At 49.6% G+C, this 24,691-nt stretch overlaps 1 protein-coding gene across 1 annotated transcript in view; it reads left to right on the top strand.

Moving 5' to 3' along the window:
• Positions 1-9,563: 9,563 nt before the first annotated feature.
• Positions 9,564-24,691, top strand: part of FIBCD1 (fibrinogen C domain containing 1) — a 44,550-nt gene continuing 29,422 nt past the window's right edge. The window contains exons 1-2 of the mRNA XM_029063999.2: positions 9,564-9,753; positions 22,020-22,499. Coding sequence (XP_028919832.1) covers positions 9,682-9,753; positions 22,020-22,499 — 552 coding nt within the window. The 5' untranslated portion in view covers positions 9,564-9,681. The remainder of the gene's footprint in view (positions 9,754-22,019; positions 22,500-24,691) is intronic.

Here is a 24,691-nt window from a genome sequence, read left to right as displayed (position 1 = left end):
CCCTCTTTGGTACACAAAACAAAGGGAAACAAAACTCCCTGGAGTCTGTAGGTTGATGCTCTAGGGCTGTTCATGTCTCAGTAATCAATTTTCCTCCAGTGACGGCAGCATGCAGGCTGCATTTCCAGCTAATCAAACTCTGACCGAACTCTCAAGGAAGCGTGGCAGAGGGTTTCCTGGTCCACAGCTTGGAGTGCCCTCCGAGCCTCCTTTCCCAGCCACCGGTCCCGGAAAACAGGTTAAGGGAAGCTGCTCACGGTGCCCCCCAGTATCGACAGTTGGGAATTCTTTTGCTGGTTGCTTCCCAAGTCTGCCCGTCTCTTCCCCAGGGGCCCGTGCCTAAGGGAAGAGACCGGTTGAGATCTGGGGCACTCCTGCAGTGGAATAAACACCTCATGGAGTGGAAGCATGGCTGGCACAATGGGGAATTTTTTTTTTTGGTAATTGTTAAGCGCTTACTATGTTCCAGGCACTGTACTAAGCACAGGGGTGGACATGGTCCCTGTCCCATGGGGGGGCTCACAGTCTCGATCCCTATTATACAAGTGAGGTAACTGAGGCAGAGAGAAGTTAAGTGACTTGCCCATGGTCACACAGCACACAAGTGGCAAAGCCAGGATTGGGGCCCATGACCTTTTGACTCCCAGGCCTGTGCTCTATCCACTACACCATGGAAGTTGATCAGATTGGACACAGTCTCTGTCTCACCTAGGGCTCACAGCCTTAATCCCCATTTTATAGATGAGGTAACTGAGGCACAGATAATTTAAGTGACTTGCCCAAGGTCATACATCAGACAAGTGGGGGAGCCAGGATTAGAGCCCAATCTGGGCCCAAGACCTCGCCTTGGCCGGGGCCGGTGGGGACTCCATTGAAAGTGCTGACCATCTGACTGGGAACCATGGCAGAATCTCCCAGTTGGCTAAAGAGATGAGTCTCCTAACAGCTGCGGGGAGGTCATGGCCCATTTACTTCCTAAAGGACGATTCTGGAAAACTCCAAAGGGGAAGAAAGGAAACTTACCTCTGTACGGTATCCAGCTGGACACTAAGGCAGGGCATCTAGAGAGGGGTTCAACCAGCCAGATTTCAAACTCGGGACCCAGGGTGGGGCCTATCTCGCCAGAAAGGGGATCTCCCAGAGCCAGCGACATGGCAAGATGCTCAGTTCTCTCTCCCTTCCGCTCAATCCAGACTAGGGTTCAAGGACAGTCTACTTGTGGTTCCATGGTCACCTGAGCGGGGAGGGCAGCAGGGAGTACTAGAGGAGAAGAAAAATGAGAGTTAGAGAGTCTGTTGGAACTTCTACAAACTCTCAGACAATTTGGGCACTGGACTTGGGAAGAATTTTGGATGGAGTTTTGGGCTACTTGCTTCAGGGGTTGAGAGCCTTCTGAACCAGGCTCCTTACTCCTAAAATCCTGCCTTAATCCTCAAAGGGAACTGTATTCCCCCATTCTTTTATGATGTTTTCTATTTATTGTATCCCATCCTTCCTAAGGGGTCTGTCCTCAAACCCTTCCTCATGCATCTGTAATTTATTTACTTATATTAGTGTCTGTCTCCCACTCTAGACTTTAAGCCTGCTGTAGGCTGGGAATGTGTGCCTGACTCCTAGTAAGCGCTTAACAAATACCATTTAAAAAAACCCAAAAACATAAGCGCTCAATAAATACAACTGACTGACTCAAGGGCCAGAGCTTATGTCTCTTTCCTGTATATTTTTCCCGGAGCTTTGTTCAGACTTCTGCACACAGTAAGCACTTCATTCATTCATTCAATCATATTTATTGAGCGCTTACTGGGCACAGAGCACTGTACTAAGCACTTGGAATATACAATTGGGCAACAGATAGAGACAATCCCTGCCCCACAATGGGCTCACAGTCTAAACTTAATAAATACTACTAATACTATTTCCCCTACTATGCATCTCCGGTTACATCTGTCCATCACTACAGGGGGCCCATGGCAACATGGCAACCTACAACACCGGCAACTACAGGTCCGGTAGCCACACACAGCCTCTAAGCTTCGCTGAAAGTATTTTTCCACGTAAACGGGCAGACTAATTCACAGACCTTCAGGTCCACAAACTAGCATACACGCAGGCCTGCTCACACACACGTACCCGGGCGCTTGTTCAAGCTAATTTTCTCTTCTGATTCCACTTTTGATTGCCATCTTTATTCTGCCACAGCCAGTAACTGTTGACAAAGCAGAATGAAAAAAAAATCCATCCTGTCATTTGGACTTGTCCCCCTCCTGGTTGGTAGAGCCCCCACCCCCGCTATTGTATTATGGGTTTATGTCAAGGTATGTTGGATTCTAAATTAAATGTCAGCCCACTGTACATTTCTGGCTCCAGCTGCAGAAAATGAGTTGCTGGACTTGGAGAATATCCAGTTGTTCAGCTCACCGTGCCTAACACTGAGGTATGACAAGCCCATTGAATCACTTTTCTGTAGATTTCCATGCCATGTGAAGCCAAGATAAATTTATTTTTAATGATAAATTGTGCTGTCGGTGTTAAGTTGAAACAGCTTTACGCGCAGAACCGACGGCTCGCAAAGATCCCGTGAGCAGGCGGATAAACCAGGGGGGCACCCGAGGATTTAGTCTCAAGGTCTGGGATACGGACACGTTGAATTCCGAGTAGAAAGGGAGGTGGGGGGAGGGTCTTGTCAGTGACCAGGACTGGGATCCACTTCCCAATCTGGGCAGGACCAAGGGACAAGCCAGGCTTTTCCCCCCTTGCATCTCTGGGTCAGCCTTGTGCCATCCTTCCCCTAGGGAGAGAGCAACAGTGGAGCTGAGTCTGTATCACGACTGATCCCTTGCCCTCGTCCTGCCTCTGGCCCGGAACGCCCTCCCTCCTCAAATCCGACAGACAATTACACTCCCTCCCCCTTCAAAGTCTTATCGAAGGCACATCTCCACCAGGAGGCCTTCATGGACTAAGCCCCCATTTGCTCGTCTTCCACTCCCTTCTACATCGTTCTGACTTGCTCCGGTTGTACATTCCCCCCTTCCCAGCCCCACCGCACTTATGTACACCTCTGTAATTTATTTAATGTCAGTCTCTCCCGGTCTAGACTATAAGCTCTGCGGAGGCAGGGGATGCGAATGTGCGTGTTTATTGTTGTATTGTACTCTCCTAAGCTTTTAGTACAGTGCTCTGCACACAGTAAGTCCTCAATAAACACGATTGAAAGGATGAAGGAGAAAGAACCAGACTTTCTAAACAGAGTTTGCGTGGAGATAGAGAGGAAGAGAGAGCCCACAGGCTCTCAAACGGATGCAGGGTTCATTTGGGTGGTGGAAGGGCTCCGGGTCTGCGGGGATGGTCTTTCCCAAAAAGGATCTGCTTCCTTGCCCCCTCCCCTAAGGACTCAGAAGGATGTGAGTATTCCAAAATCCTTCCTGCACTCCCTGACGACCATGCAGCCCTCTGGTGGCTGCTGCGGTTACGATGGAACAAGTCCAGAAGCCAGGAAGGCTGGATCTGACGAGGGACATTCAGGACGTCTAAATTTTTGGCAGGCCACAAGGTTCTGGGATGATCTGGGGGCCTGATCTGGGGAGAAGGAGCACAGCTCTGCCTCTCTGGCTACAGCATTTTGCAGGGATGGGATCTGGCTTGAGAAGCAGCTCGGCCTAATGAATGGAGCTAGAACAGTGCTCGGCACATAGTAGGCGCTTAACAAATACCATAATTATAATAGAGCGTGGGCCTGGGAGTCAGAGGACCCGGTCTGCTGTGTCACTTTGGGCAAGTCGTTTCATTCCTCTGTGCTTCAGTTACCTTGTCTGCAAGGTGGGAATTAAGCCTGAGAATCTCATGTGGGACAGGGACTGTGTCCAACGTGATTATCTTGAATCTACCCCAGCTCCTAGAACAGTGCCTGGCACATAACAAGCTCTGAACAAATACCATTCAAAAAAAAAGGCAAACAGTCTGGATTTTCTTGCTTCTGGAATCCGTTCCCACAGGAAGCTGTGCAGGCCACAATAACATTCTCTTCAACCTGGGTTTGGATGAATTCACAGTGAAGAGGCTCAAAATGGACTCTTAGAGAGAAAGACAGGGAATAAGGGATGTTGGAGGGTCCATTCCTGACTATTATGGTGGAGCGTGGCTCAGTGGAAAGAGCACTGGCTTGGGAGTCAGAGGACATGAGTTCGAATCCCGGCTCTGCCACTTGTCAGCTGTGGGACTGTGGGCAAGTCACTTGATTTCTCTGTGCCTCAGTTACCTCATCTGTAAAATGGGGATTAACTGTGAGCCTCACGTGGGACAACCTGATTACCCTGTATCTACCCCAGCGCTTAGAACAGTGCTCGGCACATAGAAAGCGCTTAACAAATACCAACATTATTATGCGGGGGAAGCAGCGTGGCTCAGTGGAAAGAGCCTGGGCTTTGGAGTCAGAAGTCATAAGTTCGACTCCCGGCTCTGCCACTTGTCAGCTGTGTGACTGTGGGCAAGTCACTTAACTTCTCTGTGCTTCAGTTCCCTCATCTGTAAAATGGGGATTAACTGTGAGCCTCGCGTGGGACAACCTGATTACCCTGTATCTACCCCAGTGCTTAGAACAGTGCTCTGCACATAGTAAGCACTTAACAAATACCTTTGTCAAGGAGGGTAACCATCATCCGGCTTCTCCGTGCCCTCTTTGGTGCCTCTATGGGAGACGGAATCCTGGACCAGAGAGAATTTGACCCAGTTTGGTATTGCTCTCCCTCTCGTGGACTAAGGCCACGCCATAGGGGAAGGGCAGAGGCTTTATGCCACCTCAAGGCCAAAGAAGTTGGTCTAAAGAAACTTCTCTTTTTCTCATCCACTGAAGTATAGTTAAATGTCCAAGATCTCCCCACTTCCTGGGGAGCAGACAGTGAATGAAGTCTCAGAAGGTCAATGACATCCACGTCTTTCATTGAAATCCTAACAGAGACCAGCCCCCAAACTGCATCCAAATTGCCGGTGGAATTTTTGGCTTCTTTTGACCTTCCAGGAGGGGCCTCAGTGGGGTTAATGGCAATACCACAGAAGCAGAACCCTGATGGACCCACGTTTGCTGGTCATGGACAATAGCACTGACTCAGGATATTGTGCTCAGAGTGCAGTTCCAGGTTCCTAGGCAGCTTATGGAGAAAGTGTAAGGTAGAGTCCCTGCCCTCAAGGAGTGTGCTGTCTACTGGAAAACGCAAACATACAAATACATACATATTAGAACTGTCACATGGATATAGTAAGAAACCACTCACACTTTCTTTTGGGAGCCCCAGGGTCCCTCTCACATTTGTCATTGCAGAAACTCACATGCGAAGCCATCAGGTTCATCCAAAATGTCATCCTGGGCCTTCTTTGACAGAACAGGTACCGTTGTGGAGCTCTGAAGGCACACAGCGACGAGCAGACTGAAGGCCATCGACTGATACCGACCCTCTGTCCTTCCCGCCAGGGCTCACTTGTATTTCATGAAGGCTGAGGCACTTGGACTCTCCTGTAGCCGTCACAGTCTGGCCACAGGCTGAAGGCAGAGCAATGCTGAAGGAAACAAGGAAGAGGAGAGTTGCCAGCTCCCGTTAGAAATTATCAAAATCGCTCCTTTCCCCAGACTGATTTTTAAGGCCCCACTGCCTACAACACAGCCCACACACTTCACTCCTCTAATGCTAACCTTCTCACTACACTGCAATCTCGTCTATCTCGCCACCGACCTCTCGCCCACATTCTGCCTCTGGCCTGGAATGCCCTCCATCCTCAAATTTGACAGACAGTGACTCTCCCCGCCTTCAAAGCCTTATTGAAGGCACATCTCCTCCAAGAGGCCTTCCCTGACTAGGTCTTCTTTTCCTCCCTCTCCCTTCTGCATAGTGCTGACTTGCTCCCTTCTTTCATTCTCCTTCTCAGTTCCTGAGCACTTATGTACATATCTGTAATTTATTTATTTATATAAATATCTGTCTCCCCTTCTAGACTGTAAGCTCATTGTGGGCAGGGAAAGTGACTTTTATAATGTTAGTTTGTACTCTTCTAAAAGCTTAGTACAGTACACTGCACAAGGTAAGCGCTCAATAAATACGATTGACTGACTGACTGACTGAAGACCTGATCCAGTTTGCTTTCTCACCCTGAGCCCGTGGACTTGGGCTAATCTTCAAGGCAGAAGTAGGAGATTGGGAATCTAGTTGCAGCCATCAAAGCAACCAGGCTGCTGCAGCGGCAGGGAGAGGAGGGAGCACTTCCCATGCATGGATTATCTTGGAGAACAGGGCTGGGAACTCTCCCCGTATTAGGGGGAACAAGGCAGTGAGTCCAGACAAGGGGACAGGCAGCATGGAGAATTGGTATGGCCTAGTGGATAGAGCACAGGCCTGGGAGACAGACGACGTGGGTTCTAGTTCCAGCTCCACCACTTGTCTGCTCTGTGACCTTGGACAAGTCACTTCACTTCTATGGGCCTCAGTTGCCTCATCTGTAAAGCAGAGATTAAGACTGTGAACCCCATGTGGGATATGGACTATATCCAACCTGATTAACTTGTACCTACCCCATTGCTTAGAACAGTACCTGGTACATAGTAAGCATTTTAGAAATACTGTAAAATGGAAAAAAAAAAGTAGCCACTGCCAGGGAAGGGAGTCCCTCAGTCTGTGGGTGCTGGTAGAGGAGATAGAAGAGGGTTTGGGGAAGGGCAGATGGGCCCATTTTCCTCTCTGAAAATGAGGATCAGGAAGAGCTGTTGTGACGGAGCCCCACGCCCAGCAGAACAGCCAGGCTGGTCGTCCCCCTAGATTGCAGAGCTGGAGGACGTGGGAAGGCTGAAGGTAGGCCCGTCTGAGGGGCTGGGGAGGGAGTGGCTCACACCGGAAGGACCCACTCAACCTCGGGGATATGCTTCTACCCAGGGGAAGTAACTGCCTGCTATATCCAAGAGAGGCCTCCAGCCCTTTGGCTATAGCAGCCAGCAGGGAAAGTATGAGCCTCTGGAAACACCAGCCGGCTTAGGAGGTGGGGCACTGGACGGGGACCATCACAGCTCGGCTGGCATGGAGGCTCCACCCCAACCAGCTGGTCCATTCGCTCGGATACAAACTCTCCCTACCTCCTGCCCGTAAGCTTGTCCTCTAGAATGTAAGCTCATTCTGGGCAGGGAATGTCTCCTTACGGTCACATTGTACTCTTCCAAGTGGTTAGTACCGGGCTCAAAAAATACAATTGAATGAATAATAATGGTAATAATGATATCTGTTAACCACTATGTGCCAAGCACTGTACTAGTACCGGGAAAGATGTAAGAAAGCAGAATGGACACAGTCCCTGTCCTTCATGGGGCTCAGACTTGAACGAGTACAAAAATCACCATTTGTCAGCAAAAATAACTAAGGCCCAGAGAAGTTAAGTGACTTGCCCAAGGTCACCCAGCGGGCAAGTGGCAGAGCCAGAATTATAACCCAGGTCCCCTGATTCCCCTTATTGAAGGCACATCTCCTCCAAGAGGCCTTCCCTAAGTCTTCTTTTCCTCCCTCTCCCTTCTGCATAGTTCTGACTTGCTCCCTTCTTTCATTATCCTTCTCAGCTCCTGGTCAGTGCTGCTTCTACTAGGCAACGCTGCTCCTCTTTGGATGTAGGAATGACTAGTGGCTCCCACCTCTGCCTTTCCGGACACCATAAACCACCCAGACGGGGAAAAGGGATATGGTCCTTTCTTCAATGAGGGTGGAGGGGCTGCACTTTCGGGGGTGAAACAGAGTCCAGGAGGAGGGAAACTCAGGGGACGCAGCTGGTGGAATGGTGCTCTGGGCGGCTGGCTGTGATTGACAGATTCCTGCTTGAAAGAGCTAAGCTTCCCTGAAAGCCTTCCCTGCTGCTCAGCCCTGCAGTCCCATTCTTCCCCTTCAAAGAGCGAGCCCGGCTCAGCTCAGGATCCTCCCTTAGGAGCCTGGGGGACAGGCCCCTGTCCGGCCCTGCCTGCCAGATCCCTCTCTTCAGCTGCTGCTCCTACCCATCCCTCCTTTGGCTGGCCAGGGGTCTGGTGACAGACAGGAAAGCAGAGAGAAGAGCAAAAAGGCAGGGAAAGGAGAGGGAGAGAGAGGAAGAGAGAGAAATAGGGAGGGAGGGAGGGAGAAAGAGACAGAAGCGAGGTGCTGACTGGGGGGAGGTTTCTGGTGAGAATTAAGAGAGGCCATCAGGAAAGAGGCATGGGAGGGACAGAAAGGCAGGTTTGCAGAAAGATACTGTGGTGAGCAGGGGAAAGACAGAGGTGGGAGAAGAGTGAAGCCGCAGCTCAATAGGAAAACCCCAGGAAGGAGGGAGAGGAGGAGGGGGAGGAGAGGGAGGAGGAGAAGAAAGAGGAGGAGGAAGGTGGAGTCGGGGAGGGCAGAGAGCAAATGCTACCCAGGGCACAGAAAGCAGGAGGGCGTGAGTACACACTGGCATTTCACCTGTGGGCTTGGGACTGGGCTGGTGCTTCTGTTTAATATGTGTGGGCAGCAGCTGCTTTTGATAGAATCCACAGTTGCGACTCATTAGAACAGCAGATTAAGGACTTTGTAAATTACTGCTAAAGGCTGCTTTGGGCAGATTAAAAATTTTTTAAAGTGGTAAGGAGTGAAGGAGGAGAGGAGGAGGGAGGAGGGAGGAGGATGGACTCCAAAATCCCTCTTCTCAAGGCAAAGCCAAGTGCGCTGTATATGTACTGCAAACAGCAGCCCGGGAGAAGGTAGGTAATTAGCCCACTTAGACACAAAAGAGGATCAGCTCCCTGGAACTACTCACATAGCGGCAGCCGTCGCCATCTGAGAACGGGGGTGGTTTTGCCCCCCCCCCATCCCCCCATCCCCCCATCCCCTGGACCACCGCCGAGTTTGGAAGAAGTCGCTGGAATTTGCTTAGCTAAGAAATTCAGCCCGGGAAGAAAAAGCAGCCGGCAGGTTGAACGTGTCAGCACGGCTACCGCCGGAGTTAGGAAGAAGACCGGCCGAGCCCCTGGAGTGGTCCCCACGAGGAGCGTGGAGAGAGAGAGCCACCGCCGGGATCCGCCGGGCCACGACAGGTCCCGGACAGACCTCGGGGAGGAAGAATTCCGCCTGTCGGCTGCGGGGGGATGGACTCGGGGACTCCCAGTAGGTATTTCGTCTCTGATGTTTGGGGATGAAAAGTCCAGACCTGCCGGGAGGTGGGGAGGGATGACCAAGAGGCAGGGGCAGTGGGGGTGAGCATCTGAGATGTCTATTCTCCTTGTCCGAAATTTCCTAATTCACATCCTGGACATGGATGCTATTCCTTTTAAGGTAACTTGGGCTGGAGCTGCACTCTTTGGCTTAAGTTTTTTCAGCTACTGGAGGTGAGTTTCCCTCTGCCTAGAACTGGGGGGAGGGCATTGTCTCTGTTACTGCCTGGATTTTCTGGGAAGCTTGGGGAATTCTGAGTTTTCCTGTTTAGGACTACCTAAGATAGGGATAGAGAGACAGACAAGAGAGAGGGAAGGGAGAGAAGGAGAGGGACAGGGTTCCAGAAGAGGGAGCAGCAGAGAGGGTCCTACAACCTACCAGGTTATCCTAGAGACAGCCGGGATTAAGGGACACAGAGAAGAAAGCCCACATCCAGTTGCCACATTTCTGATATTTTTTGCATGTGCATGCTTCTGGATTGGAAACTGAGGCCAAGCAGAAGATGGTGAATGACAGATGGAAAGCCATGGGAGGCGTGTCTCAACTTGAAGATGGACAGCAGGAGAAGTCTCAGGTAAAGAAAATAAATCAAGATAAATAAGAGTCGGAAACCCTGAGATTGGGGATGCTGGAAAGAACTCCAGAGGGGCAGTTCTGGATGTGCCTGCCTTTTCCCCTCCCCACAACTTCACCTGGTGGGGCTCTAGGAGGGCCCGGGGAAGGCTGAGCATGTGGTTTGGTTGAGCAGGGACCCAGGAGTCCGGGGAACTGGAGCAGAGTGGAGAGCAGCCCAAACGGGGCAGCTTTCGGACTGAAACGGTTTCTCTCCGGAAGGCAGGCCCGTAGAACGCCGGCTCTCGGTCGCTCCGGGGACCTGGGAGAGACCCGGGGGCTGCTGGTACATTTGCTCTGAATTATTTAGTTTATTTATTTACCGAGAGTGTCACATCATTCTCTAGCCGACTGGCTGAGTGTTAGACAGGCAGGTAAATAATCCAGCCTGGGATCGCATCCTCTGATTAACTGGAGCACATTTTAATGCTCAAATAACCTTTTCAGCGGGATTTGCATGTTGGCGCTTCGATGCAGGCACTTCAGTTCCTGCCTCTCCCCTTCCACCTGGTCAAATAACTCAGGTGTTTGACAGGGCTCAGGACTCATCATAAAGAGGATGATGTGGTGAGGGAAGCTGGGAAAAGGAAAGAGGTGATGAGTGGGTTTGGTTACTTGAGCACTTGAGGTTGTGATTGCCCTCCCACATACATGCACAGGTGTGTGGGTGTACATGTGTGTGCAAGGAGGCACAGATGATCTAGTTTCGTGTGGGTACATGAAAGGGATGAAGAATCTTTGATCAGCAGCAGTTATTCCCAGCCTCCGTCTCAGGCGCACTCTCTCTCCTGAGGATCAGTCTATACGTGTCAAGATTTGGCTTTCCTGGGTCCAGGGGCACATCAACTGGGCAACCGGATCTGTCTGTGTTTGCCTTCCTGGGGCTGTATGAAGCCCATGAGCCTGGACATTTCTACCAGGTACCCAGCAAGGAATATGCTGCTGCTGGGAATTCTCAGTCTTGAAGAAGCAGAGAAAGAGAGATGTGGGGAGATGGAGCAGGGTGAGGGAGAAAGACTGGTAGCAGATCTGGATGAGGATGATATGTCCATTCCAATGTCCAAATCCTCTGGGATAAGAAGGCTTCTGGGACGGATCCCCTTGGGAGAGAAACCCTCCAGTGTCCCTGACTTGGAATCCTTCCCCTCTGATCACTGCTCCAATATTCCCTGGCTTGCTGGCTCGCCGCTAAGCCTGTGGGAAGATTTGGTGGATTGGATCCCTTTACACTAATTGCAGGGTCTCAGGTAGTTGGGAATGTATCTTTAGAGACATTGGGTTTTATTTATAACTCTCCAGACGAATCCTTCCTGAAGGAAAGGGCTGAAGCTAGTTTCAGTACCTCTTTGGATGAGGGCTGGGGTGAGTTTCCATCTATCTTTCCCGGGAGAAGAGCAAGCTCAGAGTCCAGGCGGTGTGGGGCAGAGGCGGCTGAGGGAACGCCATAACCAAATTCCCTTCTTTCCTGCCTAAGCCTATTGATCCTTCTCTCCTCCTTCCTGCTCCTCCTTTCTCCCCCTAGGAAATGAAACCTGTCCAAGAGATTCTTGGTAAAGGATTAAAATCTTTCCCTGGGGAGTCCATGCAGTGTTCCCAGGGGGTCTTTCCCGTGATGCCCCAAAGTTTAATCAAGGGCTTCCCTCAGGGGTGGCCCACCATTGCTCCTCCCAAATCAGCCCCTTGGTTTTCATCACTGGGCTGGGGATGTTTTCACTGCTGCATTGCACTCTCCCAAGTGCTTATTACAGTGCTCTGCACATAATAAGCGCTCAGTAACTACGACTGACTGACTAGCTGCTGTTAGGATGGGTGAGAGACGGTGCCTGGAAGATTATCCCAGTTAAGATGGGAAGAGGAAGAATCGATCCATCTTTGGCATTTATTGAGCACTCACTGTATGCAGAGCACTATACTGAGAGAGTAGAATATAACAAGAGTTGCATTTCCTGCCCATAAGTAACTTACCTTCTAGAGAGTAGCAGCAGTTTGTCCTGTCGAGGTGGTTCCACTGAGCTCTCCCATCGGTTGGTTGGTTTGATGGATTGATTGGATATTTACAGCTCCTTCCTCCAGGGCAGGACTGTTGTCAGACTGCGGGTACTAGGAGGAGGTTATTTATAACGGTCTCCGTGTTGTTGTAAACTGCTCGTTGCCGATCCGTAGCCCTGTGGTTGTGCAGGCGTCGCGCACTGTAGCTCTAAATTTCAGACTTTGGATTGGAGGTACCTTTGGAGGTCATTAGGTGCATCCCCCTGCATCCAGGCAGGGTCACCCCTTAGCAGAAGAGGCATCGAGCCCAGTTGGAAAGCCTTCCAGGGCAGGTTCCACCCCTGCCTGAGCCCTCCGTTAAATTCTGCAGGGAAGATGGGAGGATTTAAGGACTCCATTTTAAAATCCAACTTTCTTGGCTGCTGAAGTTTAATCCAGCTCCACTAGCCCTCTGAGGGGCCGGGAACCATCCTTGTTCAATTTCCCTGGGGCTGCAGGCTTGCCAGTTCCTAACTAAGGCAGAAGACACCAGCTGCCTGCCCCGTGGCAGACAAGCTCATTCCACCAGTGCCTGGGTTTTCAGAGGCCTCAGGAACAGGTTTCCTACTTGGCTGACTGAGTGACAGAGAGCAGTGAATTAGAAGCAACATAGCCTAGTGGATAGTCAGATAGTCAGAGGACCTGGGTTCTAATCCCTGTTCCACCACTTGTCCTCTTTGTGACCTTGGGCAAATCACTTCATGACTCTATGCCTCTGTTACCTCATCTGTAAAATGGGGATGAAGACAGGGACCAATGAAATTAGTTTGAATTCAGCCCAGTGCTGAGTACAGTGCCTAGAACCTAGTAAGTGCTTAAGAAATACTACAATTATTATTATTATTACAAGGCCCTCCTCTGTGGACCTCTGGCTTCCCCCAAACCCAACCAACTGTTCACCAGGGCCCAAGTGAGGTGGTATCTAATGGCTATGAGCAGCCAGTACCTCAAAAAATGGCCAGTTTGCTCATTAAAGCTCTTACCCACTGCCTGTCTTCTTTCATAGTTGGACCTGTGTTAATCTGCATGGCCGGGTTATGTTGAACGGGGGGATTTCCTGCAGAAAAATGAGGGTGATATCAGTGGGGCACGCCAGCAGGTGTGTTCTGAGGGTTCTGCACATTGGAGTTAATAGTGCCCAGCCTCAAACTCAAGGCAGTGTGTCTATCAACCTTATATTGTACTCTAGTTCAGTGCTCTATGAACAGTAAATACTTAATAAATGATTGTTTCATTGTATCCTCCCAAGTGCTCAGAACAGTGCTCTGCACACAGTAAATGCTCAGTCAATATGATCGATCATCTACTTCAGTCTGATCTCCAATAGTCCATGGTGTCGCTATGGGTCGGAGATGACTCGACAGCATAAGACAACAAAAGGCTGATAGTACCCACCAATGTTACTGCCTTGCACTCACCCAAGTGCTTAGTACAGTGTTCTGCAAGTGATCGCTAAATACCACTGCTTGATTGCTTGGCACCCTGGTACTCTCCTTGGGGGGGGGGGAGGGCAGGGAGGAGAAAGACTCTGACTCAGCCGCTTTAGTCATATGTGCCCCCCTCCCCCATACCCCCAGAAGTTGCAGCTGTGTCCCCTGAGGAAGCTGGCTCTGATTCCATGTTCTCACACTTGGTTTATCCATCACTTCTCATTTGATGGTCTAGCCACAGCCGGGCAGGATGTCTCTTCTGGTTGGATTCCTTAAGAAGTGAGTGGCTTCCATCTGTCATCTTCTTCCTTCCCACCAGGGCGAACCCTGAACCTTTGACCTTCAATCCATGCTTATGTGGCATGAAGTGATCATCTGGAGCAAAGCGGATGGGAAAGCTTAGGGAAGATGTGGGGTTTTTTAACCTTACTTCCAGTTGGGGGCAACTGGGAAACACCAGAGCAGAGTTACATATCGTTAGAGGTCGTGGAGACTGCGATTGGGCCCCATTAGGCATCGGGCTCAGGGGAGAGGAGAATGGGGCAGAACCAAAGGCTTCTACCTTCGGGGCTGCTATTCACTTGCAGGAGAACTTGGCTAAGTCACTAAATCACTCTGGGTTCCAGTTTCCCCACCAGCAAAAGAGTGAGATAATTTCCACAATATCAGAGCAGTGAAGTGAGGGAGGTGGAAGAAATGTTCCCAATAAATTTTCAATTAGTTGGTGGAGAGATGACCTGGTGATGAAAGAATTAGAGGATTAGAAAAATGCTTAGTATAGTACTCTATACCCAATAGGTGTAAGCCTGTCAATGGGCAGGGATTGTGTCGATCTGTTGCCGTATTGTACATTCCAAGTGCTTAGTACAGTGCTCTGCACATAGTAAGCGCTCAATAAATACTACTGAATGAATGAATGAACAAACACTGTTGACTGATTGACCGGGAAGATTTTTGGTGTTTGAGTCCAACCCCTGATTCCAGGGAAGCCTGCACCAAAGCTCTCCGGAAGGGGAGGGTGGTGGTATTTAAAGCTGATTCTTGCAAATTTCCAGAAAGAGTGAACAGCCCTCTTCGTAACTGTGCTCCGGTGAATCAATGTATCTGCCCTGCTGCAAATAGCCTCCAGCTTAGTTCTCAGAAGCGGCAATATCTAGTGGAAACAGCAGGAACTGGGAGCAAGAGGACCTGGGTTTTAATCATGGCTCTGCCACTGGCCTAGTGTGTGACCTTAGGCCACTTCACTTCTCTGGGTCTCAGTCTTCTCGTCTGTAAAATGGGGATGAAATACCTGTTCTCCCTCCCATTTAAACTGTGAGCTCCATGAGGGACAGAGACCGTCCATCTTGATCATCTGGATCCCCAGCACTTAGTTCAGGGCTTAGCACATAGTAAGTGTTTAGTCAATACCGTTATCATCATCCTCAGGCGAGAAGGAGGATCTTGATCTCCCCACATAGCTATGTTAGTCACGATGGCCTTTAATCTCAAATCCCCCTCCTAGCAAGCGGCTAGGCTCTGCAAACACGAACGGCTGGGATCTCTCTTGCACAAAGAAAGTGAATAGAGGCAAATCTGTTCTAGCTTTGGACATTTTGGTTTCTCTCCCAAGCACTTAGTACAGTGCTCTGCACACACTGAGCACTCAATAAATACGACCGACTGAGTAGAGAAACAGTATGGTTTCCAACACTTCAATCGTTATATTTTTTTAAATTTTTTTTAAGAGGTTACTAGGTGCCAGGCACTGTACTGTTCTATCCACAGGCTTGGGAGTCAGAAAGACCTGGGTTCTCATCTGGCTCTGCTGTTTGACCTTGAGGAAGTCATTTCACAACTCTGTTCCTCAGTTACCTTACCTGTAAAATGGGAATTAAGGCTGTGAGCCACATGGATTGTGCCCTACCTGATTAGTTTGTATCCATCCCAGTACTTAGTACAGTGCCCGGCACACAGTAACTGCTTAAAAAACATTTTAAAAAAATTGATTGAATTAGCGTCCCAGGGTAACGGCACAGTTGTCCCATCCAAGGAGGAGGGAGGAGAGAGAAAATTCCTTGGTGGTTTTGATTCACCCTCCCCAACCTTTTCATTCCCTCTGCCAACAGTGGGCCATGGTGTAAAAGTGGTTACTCTGGCTCAAGTTGATGATTGGTCCTGGGCCTTGGGGAGAGGGAGAGGCACTTGGAGGAAGGAAGATGTATTAGAGTTGTCCTGGAATGGATTGGGAGGCTTCTAAAATCTTCATTATAGCCTATTTTGGCTTCTGGAAGCAGCATGGCGTAGTGGATAGAGAACAGGCCTGGGAGTCAGGAGGTCATGGGTTCTAATCCCAGCTCCGGCACCTGTCTGCGGTGTGGCCCTGAGTAAATCACTTCACTTCTCTGTGCCTCAGTTACCTCATCCCTCATCTGTAAAATGAGGATTAAAACTGTGAGCCCCTTGTGGGACAGGGACTTTGACCAACCCAATTTGCTGTATCCATCCCAGCGCCCAGTACAGTGTGGCTCAGTGGAAAGAGGTTTGGGAGTCAGAGGTCATGGGTTCTAATCCCGGCTCCACCACTTGTCAGCTGTGTGACTTTGGGCAAGTCACTTAACTTCTCAGGGCCTCAGTTACCTCATCTGTAAAATGGGGATTAAGAATGAGAGCCTCATGTGGGACATGTATCTCTCATTCTGTATCTCCTCCAGCGCTTAGAACAGTGCTGTGCACATAGTAAGCGCTTAAATACCAACATTATTATTATTATTACAGTGCCTGGCATATAGTAAGTGCTTAAAAAATACCACAATCATTATTGATAATTATTATCATTCTTTGAATTATCTCCCCTGGCCCCAGAGCCTTGAAAGCAGGGCATTCCACCCTTGCTAGTCCTTGGGCTAAGCAAATCTCCTAAAAATCAAGCAATAAACCTAATATCTGTTTATAACAAACAGCTGTTTCCTCCTTGAGCTTTTGTGTTGTTGGGAAGCCGGGAGGATGAGACAAGGCATCAGGATCAAAACTTTGCCACTCTGGGGGATCAGCTCCTTCAGACTGTTGTATACACGAGTCCTGAGTCCTGACAAAGGCTTTTCTATCTCTCCGGCGGCTTTCATTCGAGGAATGGGGTCTGTTGATGAATCCCACACTCAGCGCTCTGCCAGGGTCTGCGTTAGAGGAGGCAGGAGCAGGAGGGAGGAGATGAGCCTCCTGGAAAAGCACAGGATAAGCTTCTTAAGGGCAGGGAACACGTCCACCAACTCTACTGTATCGTATTCTCCCAAGAGCTTAGTACAGTGCTCTGCACACAGTAAGCACTCAGTACGTACCAGTGATTGATTGATTTCAGAGTTCATTGTTGACAGGACAGCAGGCTCAAACAGCATGGCTTAGTGGAAAGAGCGCAGGCTTGGGAGTCAGAGGATGTGGGTTTCAATCCCAGCTCCACCACTTGTCTGCTGTGTGACCTTGGGAAAGCTATTTAACTTCTCTGTGCCTCAGTTATCCCATCTGTAAAATGGAGATTAAGACTGTGAGCCCCACGCGGGACAACCTGATTTCCTTGTACCTACCCCAGTGCCTATTTGACTCTTAAGCCCGTGCTCTTTTCTTTAGATCACACTGCTCCTCAGGGAAGATAAGGAAAGTCTGCTGAATCGCCAGGGAGACAGTTCCCCCTCCTTTGCCATTCCATGCCAGTCCCCCGACGATATGCCTTGGCAGCCCTCCAAAATGGTTCTGACAGTATCCCCACTCTGCGCTCCATGCCAGCCCCTCTCCCACCAATATTCCATGACATTTACCCCCCTGCAATGTTCTACTTTATTCCCCCTCTCTTCCACTGCCTGCCTGTCTCTCTATCTCCTCCCTCGCCCCCATCCCACTTCCATCTGCCCGCCCCGTCCTCAACTTGTTCCTCCTCCTCTCCGAGGGAGCCAGCCTGACTCGGGATCTCTACCCCAGCTTTCCCACCCAGCTCCTGGGGGGTATTCCAAACCCCCGCTCCACCACCGGTAGCATTCCATGCCAGCCCCATAATCCTCCTCCCCCCACAGTTCCATCCCAGCCCGCCATCCCACTCAGTATTCCACCCTTGTTCACAATCAAATCAAGTCACGCCGATTCCCACTGAAGCCCGTGGACAACGCCACTCTGGATCAAGTCTTCAACCCCAGTGATGCATACCCTTCTGCCCACCACACTATCCACATTCCAAATGGACTCATTTTGAATTTTGCCAGGGGCTACTTCCGTTTAGCTCTATATTCCTCAGGCCAGCCACTCTGCTCCACCCCAAGCCAGTCAAAGCTTGTCACCCCAAGCCCCAAACTGCTGATTTTTCTCCCACATCCCTGTTCCTAATTCAAATTTATAATTTGCTATCAACCATTTCCCTGGTTTCTTGACACCGCCCTACCTCTCCAAAGCTACTGCCTAGCCGTGCGCTGAATGCAGCAAAACAACCACCGGTCAGCTGAAAGCTCCCCAAACTGGCTTAATCTTTTCTCACTTCCTTCACCAAGTGGATTCTCCAGGGCACCTCGCACACCAATAACTTTAGTTTCCTTTGACCAGAGGGACTTGGGTAATTAAAGCAGGAGCCTCGTGATGGTGGCTGTAGCAGTTACGAGATTCATTGAGCTCCAAGAGTGCCATGCCACTGTACTAAGCGCTTGAGAGAGCACAACAGAAAACCAAGTCACATTCCCTTCCCACAAGAAGCATCACGGTCAGAGCTCCGTTCGGCCGCCAACCCCGTGTCTGACTATGGTTCAGGGGTCATCTCTCCCTCCCCACTCAGGAGATCACAACTGCAGGAGGAAGAGATTCTCACTGGAACAAGACGGTAGCCTAGGGGTGGGACATTATCAAGGTTACAGGACTCTGACTCCTGCTTCGCCTCACATCCACTCCAGCTTGAGTTTCCCCAGTGGACAGAGGCCTGGCTCTCTCAAAACCTTCTCAGTCCACTGTCAGAGGCCTCTATTACTACATTAGAATCCCAAAGCAAACTCGCCGAGGTATCTTTGCAGTAAGAGCCCCTCTGATTATCTTTGACATATTTCTTTTCCACACACGCAATTGGCAGTCTGAAAAGAGAGCGGTGCTTTATCTTTAAGGTGGTCCCCAAAGACTCATTTTCCTATATGCTGAGAGGTCTGTTTCATCTTGAGTTTCCCCCAGCCCCCCTGCCTCTGCCCACCTCCCCCATCCGCCCCCCTCCTCACGCCTGTTCCTCTGAGGAGGAGGGAGCCAGCCTGCCTCTGCGGAGTCCATTTTGAATAAAGAGGAAGGGAGATTGGATTGGCCAGGAAAGAAACAGTACCCCAGTGGGGCATGTAGGGAGTGGGCGAGGGAGGAACGTCTCCCCCGCTCATCTGCCCACCACCCATTCGACCAGCCCGACAGAGTTCACCTTAATGCAGAATGGTTGAGGAAGCATGAATGAAGGGTGGTTGAAGGAATGTGTCACTCCAGATAGATGGGTGCCGAGGGGAGAGGTGGAGAGAGAGAGAGACATGGTGGGCGGAGGGAGGTAATACTGGGGAATCTTTGCAGATGCAGCGCTTCTGATTCGTCTCCCAAATAAAAGACATCTTTGTCTCTTTGAATATGCAAGGTTTTTCCACCCCTCAATTCCTTATGACAGTTCTGTTTTAGGTCAGAGAAAATCACAGCCTCCATCCTGCAGGTGTAATAAAGGGAGGGAGGGGGGAATCTGCCAGAGGGAAGAGGGGGACATAAATGCAGCCGGAGAGAGGCGGAGTGGGCAGTCTGGGGAGAGGAAAGGGCAGAGTGGGATTATTCCGCAAACAGCCTGGGCATTAGTGAAATCCTCGCTGTGTGCCTGTTGACTTTGGGGGATTTTTCTGGCCCGATCCTCTCCTGCTTGGAGGGATCGGATGAGTCCCTTGTCAGACACCAGCATTACCCTTCTCCATGCTGAAGAATTCAACAGGTGGTCGGAAGAGCCTGAGATGGGAAAGGGTCCTGGGTCATGCTTGGGACAGCCTGGGACGTTTCACATCCAAGTGGGCTTGAATTAATGTTCCGATAATTCGTACGTCAACTATGCTCCCCCTGTTAGATTGGAAGCCTCTTGAGGATTGGGATTGTGTCTATCAACTCTATTGTACTCTCCCAGCGCTTAGGACAGTGTTCGGCACACAGTAGGTGTTCAATAAATATCACTGATTGATCAACTGAACTCAGTACCAACCCATATGTAGGTCCTGGGCGGGTGGGGGAAGTCCCCCTTGCTCATCCACATTCCTCCTGACTGGGCTTACTGCCTTTTCAGAAGGAGACAGACGTTTTCATTTGCCTTTCCTTTCCTTATGGATTCTTTCCACCGTCTGTAACAACAAATGCGTAACTGAGCTGTTGAATAAGTGTTTCTTTCAGGGGGAAGATTATGTCTCTTTCCCAGTTCCGTCTCTATTATTTTATGCCACCAGCTGTCAGGTGATGCATTTATCCTCTTGGGTTCCTGAGTGATTGCCAGAGTTTTGTTCCACGAGACTTTGGCGTGTCAGCCTCATGGAAAGAAATGTGTATGCCACAGTTGTGCAACTCTTGCACTTTACCCCAGGCTCCTGGGGGGAAGCTAGAATTAGCAACAGACTGGGCAATTTCTCTTCGCCTTGTTCTCCCTTAGAAAATAGAAGGGCTTCAATGTTCCACCTGGATAAAATCACCGTCACCACCAACACAGTGCTGTGCGATAGCCAGCCCAGGACTGCAGTAATCTTTGAAGAGTCAGGGTTTCGCTTGCACCACTGACAGGGAGTGAAGGAAATTTGGCCTCTTCTGTTCCACTGGAACCAGTCTAGCTTTTTTGGGTGAGGAGAGAGGATTCTTTATCCACCAGAGGGAAGAGGAATTTATCCTGGCCCTTTCCAGAAAGAGCAGTAGGTAAGAACTAGAATCAGAGTTCAATTGATAATAATAATAATAATGGTATTTGTTAAGCACTTACTATATGCTAGGCTCTGTACTAAGCGCTGGGATGGACACAAGCCAATCAGCTGGACACAGTCCCCGTTCCATGTGGGGCTCATAGTCTCAATCCCCATTTTACAGGTGAGGTAACGGAGGAACTGAAGAGTGAAGTGACTTACCCAAGGTCCCGTAGCAGAAAAGTAGCAGAGCTGAGATCAGAGCCCTTGACCTTCTGACTCCCAGGGCCGTGATCTATGCATTATACCAAGTTTCTTCTCACTACACCATGCTGCTTCAAATGAAAAAAGTAGTGTGGCCTATTGGAAAGAGGATGAGTCTGGGAGTCAGAGGACCTGGGTTCTAATCCCAGCTCCACCACTTGTCTGCTGTGTGATCTTGGGCAGGTCACAACTTTTGTGCCTCAATTCCCTCATCTGCAAAATGGGAGTTCAGTACCTGTTTTCCCTCTTACTTAAACTGTGAGTCCCATGTGGAACCTGATTATCATATATCTATCCCAGGGCTTGGCACGTAGCACTTAAATGCTACTATTATATTATGTAATAATAATAGTAATCCCAGATAAACCATACAACAGCCTAGCAGTAAAATCTCCAAAAAATTACTAGCCTACCAAAATTATTCCTGCCCACATGATATTCTACCAGTTGGGTCTATCCTAACCTGGATCAAAAGGCAACAGCATAGTTGCCTAAAGGCTATGGGCAGCAGTAGTAGCCTGGACTAAACCAGTATTGAGCTCTCTGTTTTGGGTTTTGATTAAAATTGCTGCTTGCCAGTGACTCCATTCATTTCTGTTGGACTGTGGGCCTGGGCTAAATTGCAAAGGTCCTTTTAGAGCTGAGATATTGAGGTGTCCAAGCACACAAGGCAAATGGCATTGTGCCCACTTAAGGGCTCAGAAATTGGAAGCCCAAGTAATTAGATTGGAAGTTCCTTGAGGGCAGGGATCATGCCTACTTCCACTATTGCACTCTTTCAAGAGGGACGAAGAGTATTATCCTGCCACTTGCTCAGGAATCACTAAACCCAGATCTAAGCGAATAAGAATAGTAATGGTATTTGTCAGTTCCTTATTATTTGCCAAGCACTGTGATCAATATAATATTATCAGCTCAGACACAGTCCCTATTCCACTCTGGCTCGCAGCCTAAAGGGGATGGACAACAGGCTATTACAGTGCTCTGCACACAGTCAGTGCTCAAATACTAACCACAATCCACTGATTAAGTGATTGAATTAGAAGATAATGATAGTGATGGTATTCGTTAAGCCCTTCTGTGTGCCAAGCTCTGTTCTAACTGCTGGCGTAGATTCAAGGTAATCAAGTTGTCTCATATGGGGATCACAGTTTTAATCCCTATTTTACAGATGAGGTAACTGAGCCACAGAGAAGTTGAGTGACTTACCCCAAAGTCACACAACTGACAAGTGGAGGAGGTGGGATTATAACCCACGATGTCTGACTCCCAAACCCATGCTCTTTCCACTAAGCCAGGACTGGAAGGTGTCTGGCAGGTCAGTTGTCTCTCTGAAGGAGAATGAGCACCCATACCTCTGCTTAGTACAGTGCTTTGCACACGGTAAGTGCTCAATAAATACGATCAAATGAATTAAGGTTCCCACACTGTAACTAGAGGGAGACCTCTCGCTCGGGCAGAAGATAACTAGGTAGGTCTCCATGGGGAAAGAGAATTCCAACTTTTCCAACTCACTGCTTCAATTTAATTCCTTCCTGTCTGCCCGTCTCCGCCATCCTGGTTGACCCTGACCTTCCCCCTCTCCCACCCACCTGCTCCTCCCCACTCCACGGCCCCAGCGGATGAGCTGCGGCTACATCCTGTGCACAGTCCTGCTGTCCGTGGCTGTCCTCCTGGCCGTGACCGTCACCGGAGCCATCCTCTTCATGAATCACTACCACTCGCCCGTCACAGAGTCCCCGCCCATCATCAGCACCAACCCCGACGAGGCCAACAACGCCCTGGTCACCATCGAGAAGGCCGACAGCTCCCGCATCAACATCTTCATCGACCCCCGCTGCCCGGACCACGCTGACAGCTTCAACCGCCTGGAGGGGGGCCAGTCCTCCGTACTGCAGGCCGTGACGGACCACGAGGCCGAGCTGCGGTCCAACCAGGGCCAGGAGCGGGAGCTCCTGGCCACGCTGGCCAACGAGGTGACCCAGCTCCTGGCCCAGGCCTCGGATCTGAAGCTGGATTGCGAGGGGCTGAGAAAAGGGCACGGCAGCCTGGGCCAGGGCCTAAATGCTCTGCAGAATGAGCAGGGCCGTCTCATTCAGGTAAGCCCCTGGCTGCTCTTGGGTGGAGAGGGAAGCGGGGGCCACCTTGGAGGGGGCGGGGAGCCTCCCTGCTATGAGGACCCCATGGTCACCTCACCTGATTGGTCACCTCATCTGATAGGCTGGACCCCGGCTGCAAGAGCAGGCACAGATTGGCTTGAAGATCTCCAGGCACATTTAGAACACGGGCCTAAGCATCAGGAGACTCGGCTTCTAATCCCGAATCCATCATTTCCCACCTGCATGACCTGGGAGAAGTCACTTAACTTGTCTGTGGCTCAGTTTCCTTCTCCATAAAAAATGGGGATAAAATACTTGGTCTCCATCCCCATTATTAGATACAGTCCAATTGTCCCTGCCCCACATGGGGAGAGATTGGGTGTTTAATCCCCATTTTATAGATGATGAAATTGAGGCATAGACAGGTTTAGGTACTTGCCCAAGGTTACACAGGAGGCAAGTGGTGGATCTGGGTTTAGAGCCCACGTCTCTGGACTCCCAAGCCAATGCTCTATCCACTTGGCCACGCTGCTTCCAAACTTTCCTACATTCCAGACTCCCGTAAAGTTCACAGGCTTCAAAGATTGTGCAGATTGGTGATTCGGGCCATGAGTAAGCAATGGGAAAAAGTGGGAATGAGTTACAAAAACAGTGTAGCTTTACCTGTAGCATTGTGTTCTTTATAAAATAGGCATAGCCACTGGTAGGTTCCAAGTACCAATTTAAAATGGGTCTTATTATTATTCATATTAAACACTGGGTATTCAAATTAATAATATGTATTAATAATAATAATTGTGGAGGTTATTTGCTTATGATGGGCCAAGCACTGTACTATGTAAGTAGAAGGCCTCTGGCCTTCATGGGAAACACAGTCTAAGAGGGAGGGTGACATTTTAACAGGTGAAAAAACTGATGTGCAAATGTCTTGCTCAAGGTCACTTGGCAGAAAGGTGGAAGAACCAGGATAGGAACTCAAGTCCCCTGACTTCCAGACCTGTGCTCTTTTCACTAGGCCACACTGTTTCTTCAAAGCCATTTTCAAGAGATCAGTCTATAGGTGTCAGTCCACTCTCAAAAATCCAGCAGAGCCATTTTGTAAAGACTTTCCCTGATCTTTCCCTGCCTATCTAGCCCTGGTTCCTTTACTTCTTCACAGCACCACCCCCAAGGCCCTCCTGCCTCAGATTTGAATCTAGACAGTAAACCTGGTGTGGGTGGGGATTGTCTGTCTTTACTGCCAAATTGTACTTTCCAAACAGTGCAGTGCTCTGCACACAGTAAGCGCTCAGTAAATACGATTGAACGAATGAATTGACTCAGAGTGATGCTCGGTACACTATTGGAATGCTCAGATGTGGCCAACCTCAAAGACTTGGTAATGAACCACAGTGGGTGACTTCGGCAGAATTTTCAAACCTCTTCTGCCCTCCCATCTTAAGCTTCTGTACTTCCCACAGCTCTGAGACAGATGTTGAATAAACCTGGCCTGACCATGGGGAGGTTGAAAGTATTACAGCGTCATCTGCTTCTGGGCCAGGCCCATCTTATAGACATATTTTAAAACGGCCCTTCCATTTCCCTTTAGTAACTGAATGATTTTCCTCTAAATGACAGGCACCGACTCTGAAGATTCCATCCTCTCTCTTCTCCCCCTAGTCTAAGGTTTGATTGTGATTTCTTACCCCTCTCTTTCCCACAAGACTGAGATGGAAAATCTGAGTTATTCTCTTGTATAAATGGGAATCTTCCAAGCAGACTCCAGACTTACAAAGCACACCAAAAAGGAAATAAAATCAAAAGACTATAAATCAGTTTGACGTAATGACTAGTTGGTCAGGGCGGAGAAGTTCAGGGAACAACTGATTTGGAAAAAGCCATGAGGTGTCAAGTCACCCTGATCTGGGTGATTAACTGAATTCATGCTTAGGAAATGTGGGAAGATTCATAGAGTCTCTCCTCCTCTTCCCCTCCCTTCTATCTCCCACTAGACTAGAAGTAGAAATTCCTAAGAGGATGAGATTGAGCATTCTCTCTGGAAAATTTGGCTTTTGGAGCCAAAGCCTCAAGAGTTCATCTGGTCCAGCCCTCTGCCTGCGGGCGGGCAAATGCTTAAGCCATCCAAGACAGATGCTTCTCTGTTCTATTTTTTAATGATTCAATCTGCTGGTCCACTTGGCTAGACCACTGGC

Source organism: Ornithorhynchus anatinus, chromosome 4 (genome assembly GCF_004115215.2).
Source record: "Ornithorhynchus anatinus isolate Pmale09 chromosome 4, mOrnAna1.pri.v4, whole genome shotgun sequence".
Classification (NCBI taxonomy): Eukaryota; Metazoa; Chordata; class Mammalia; order Monotremata; family Ornithorhynchidae; genus Ornithorhynchus; species Ornithorhynchus anatinus.
This window is presented reverse-complemented; position numbering and strand designations above follow the sequence as displayed.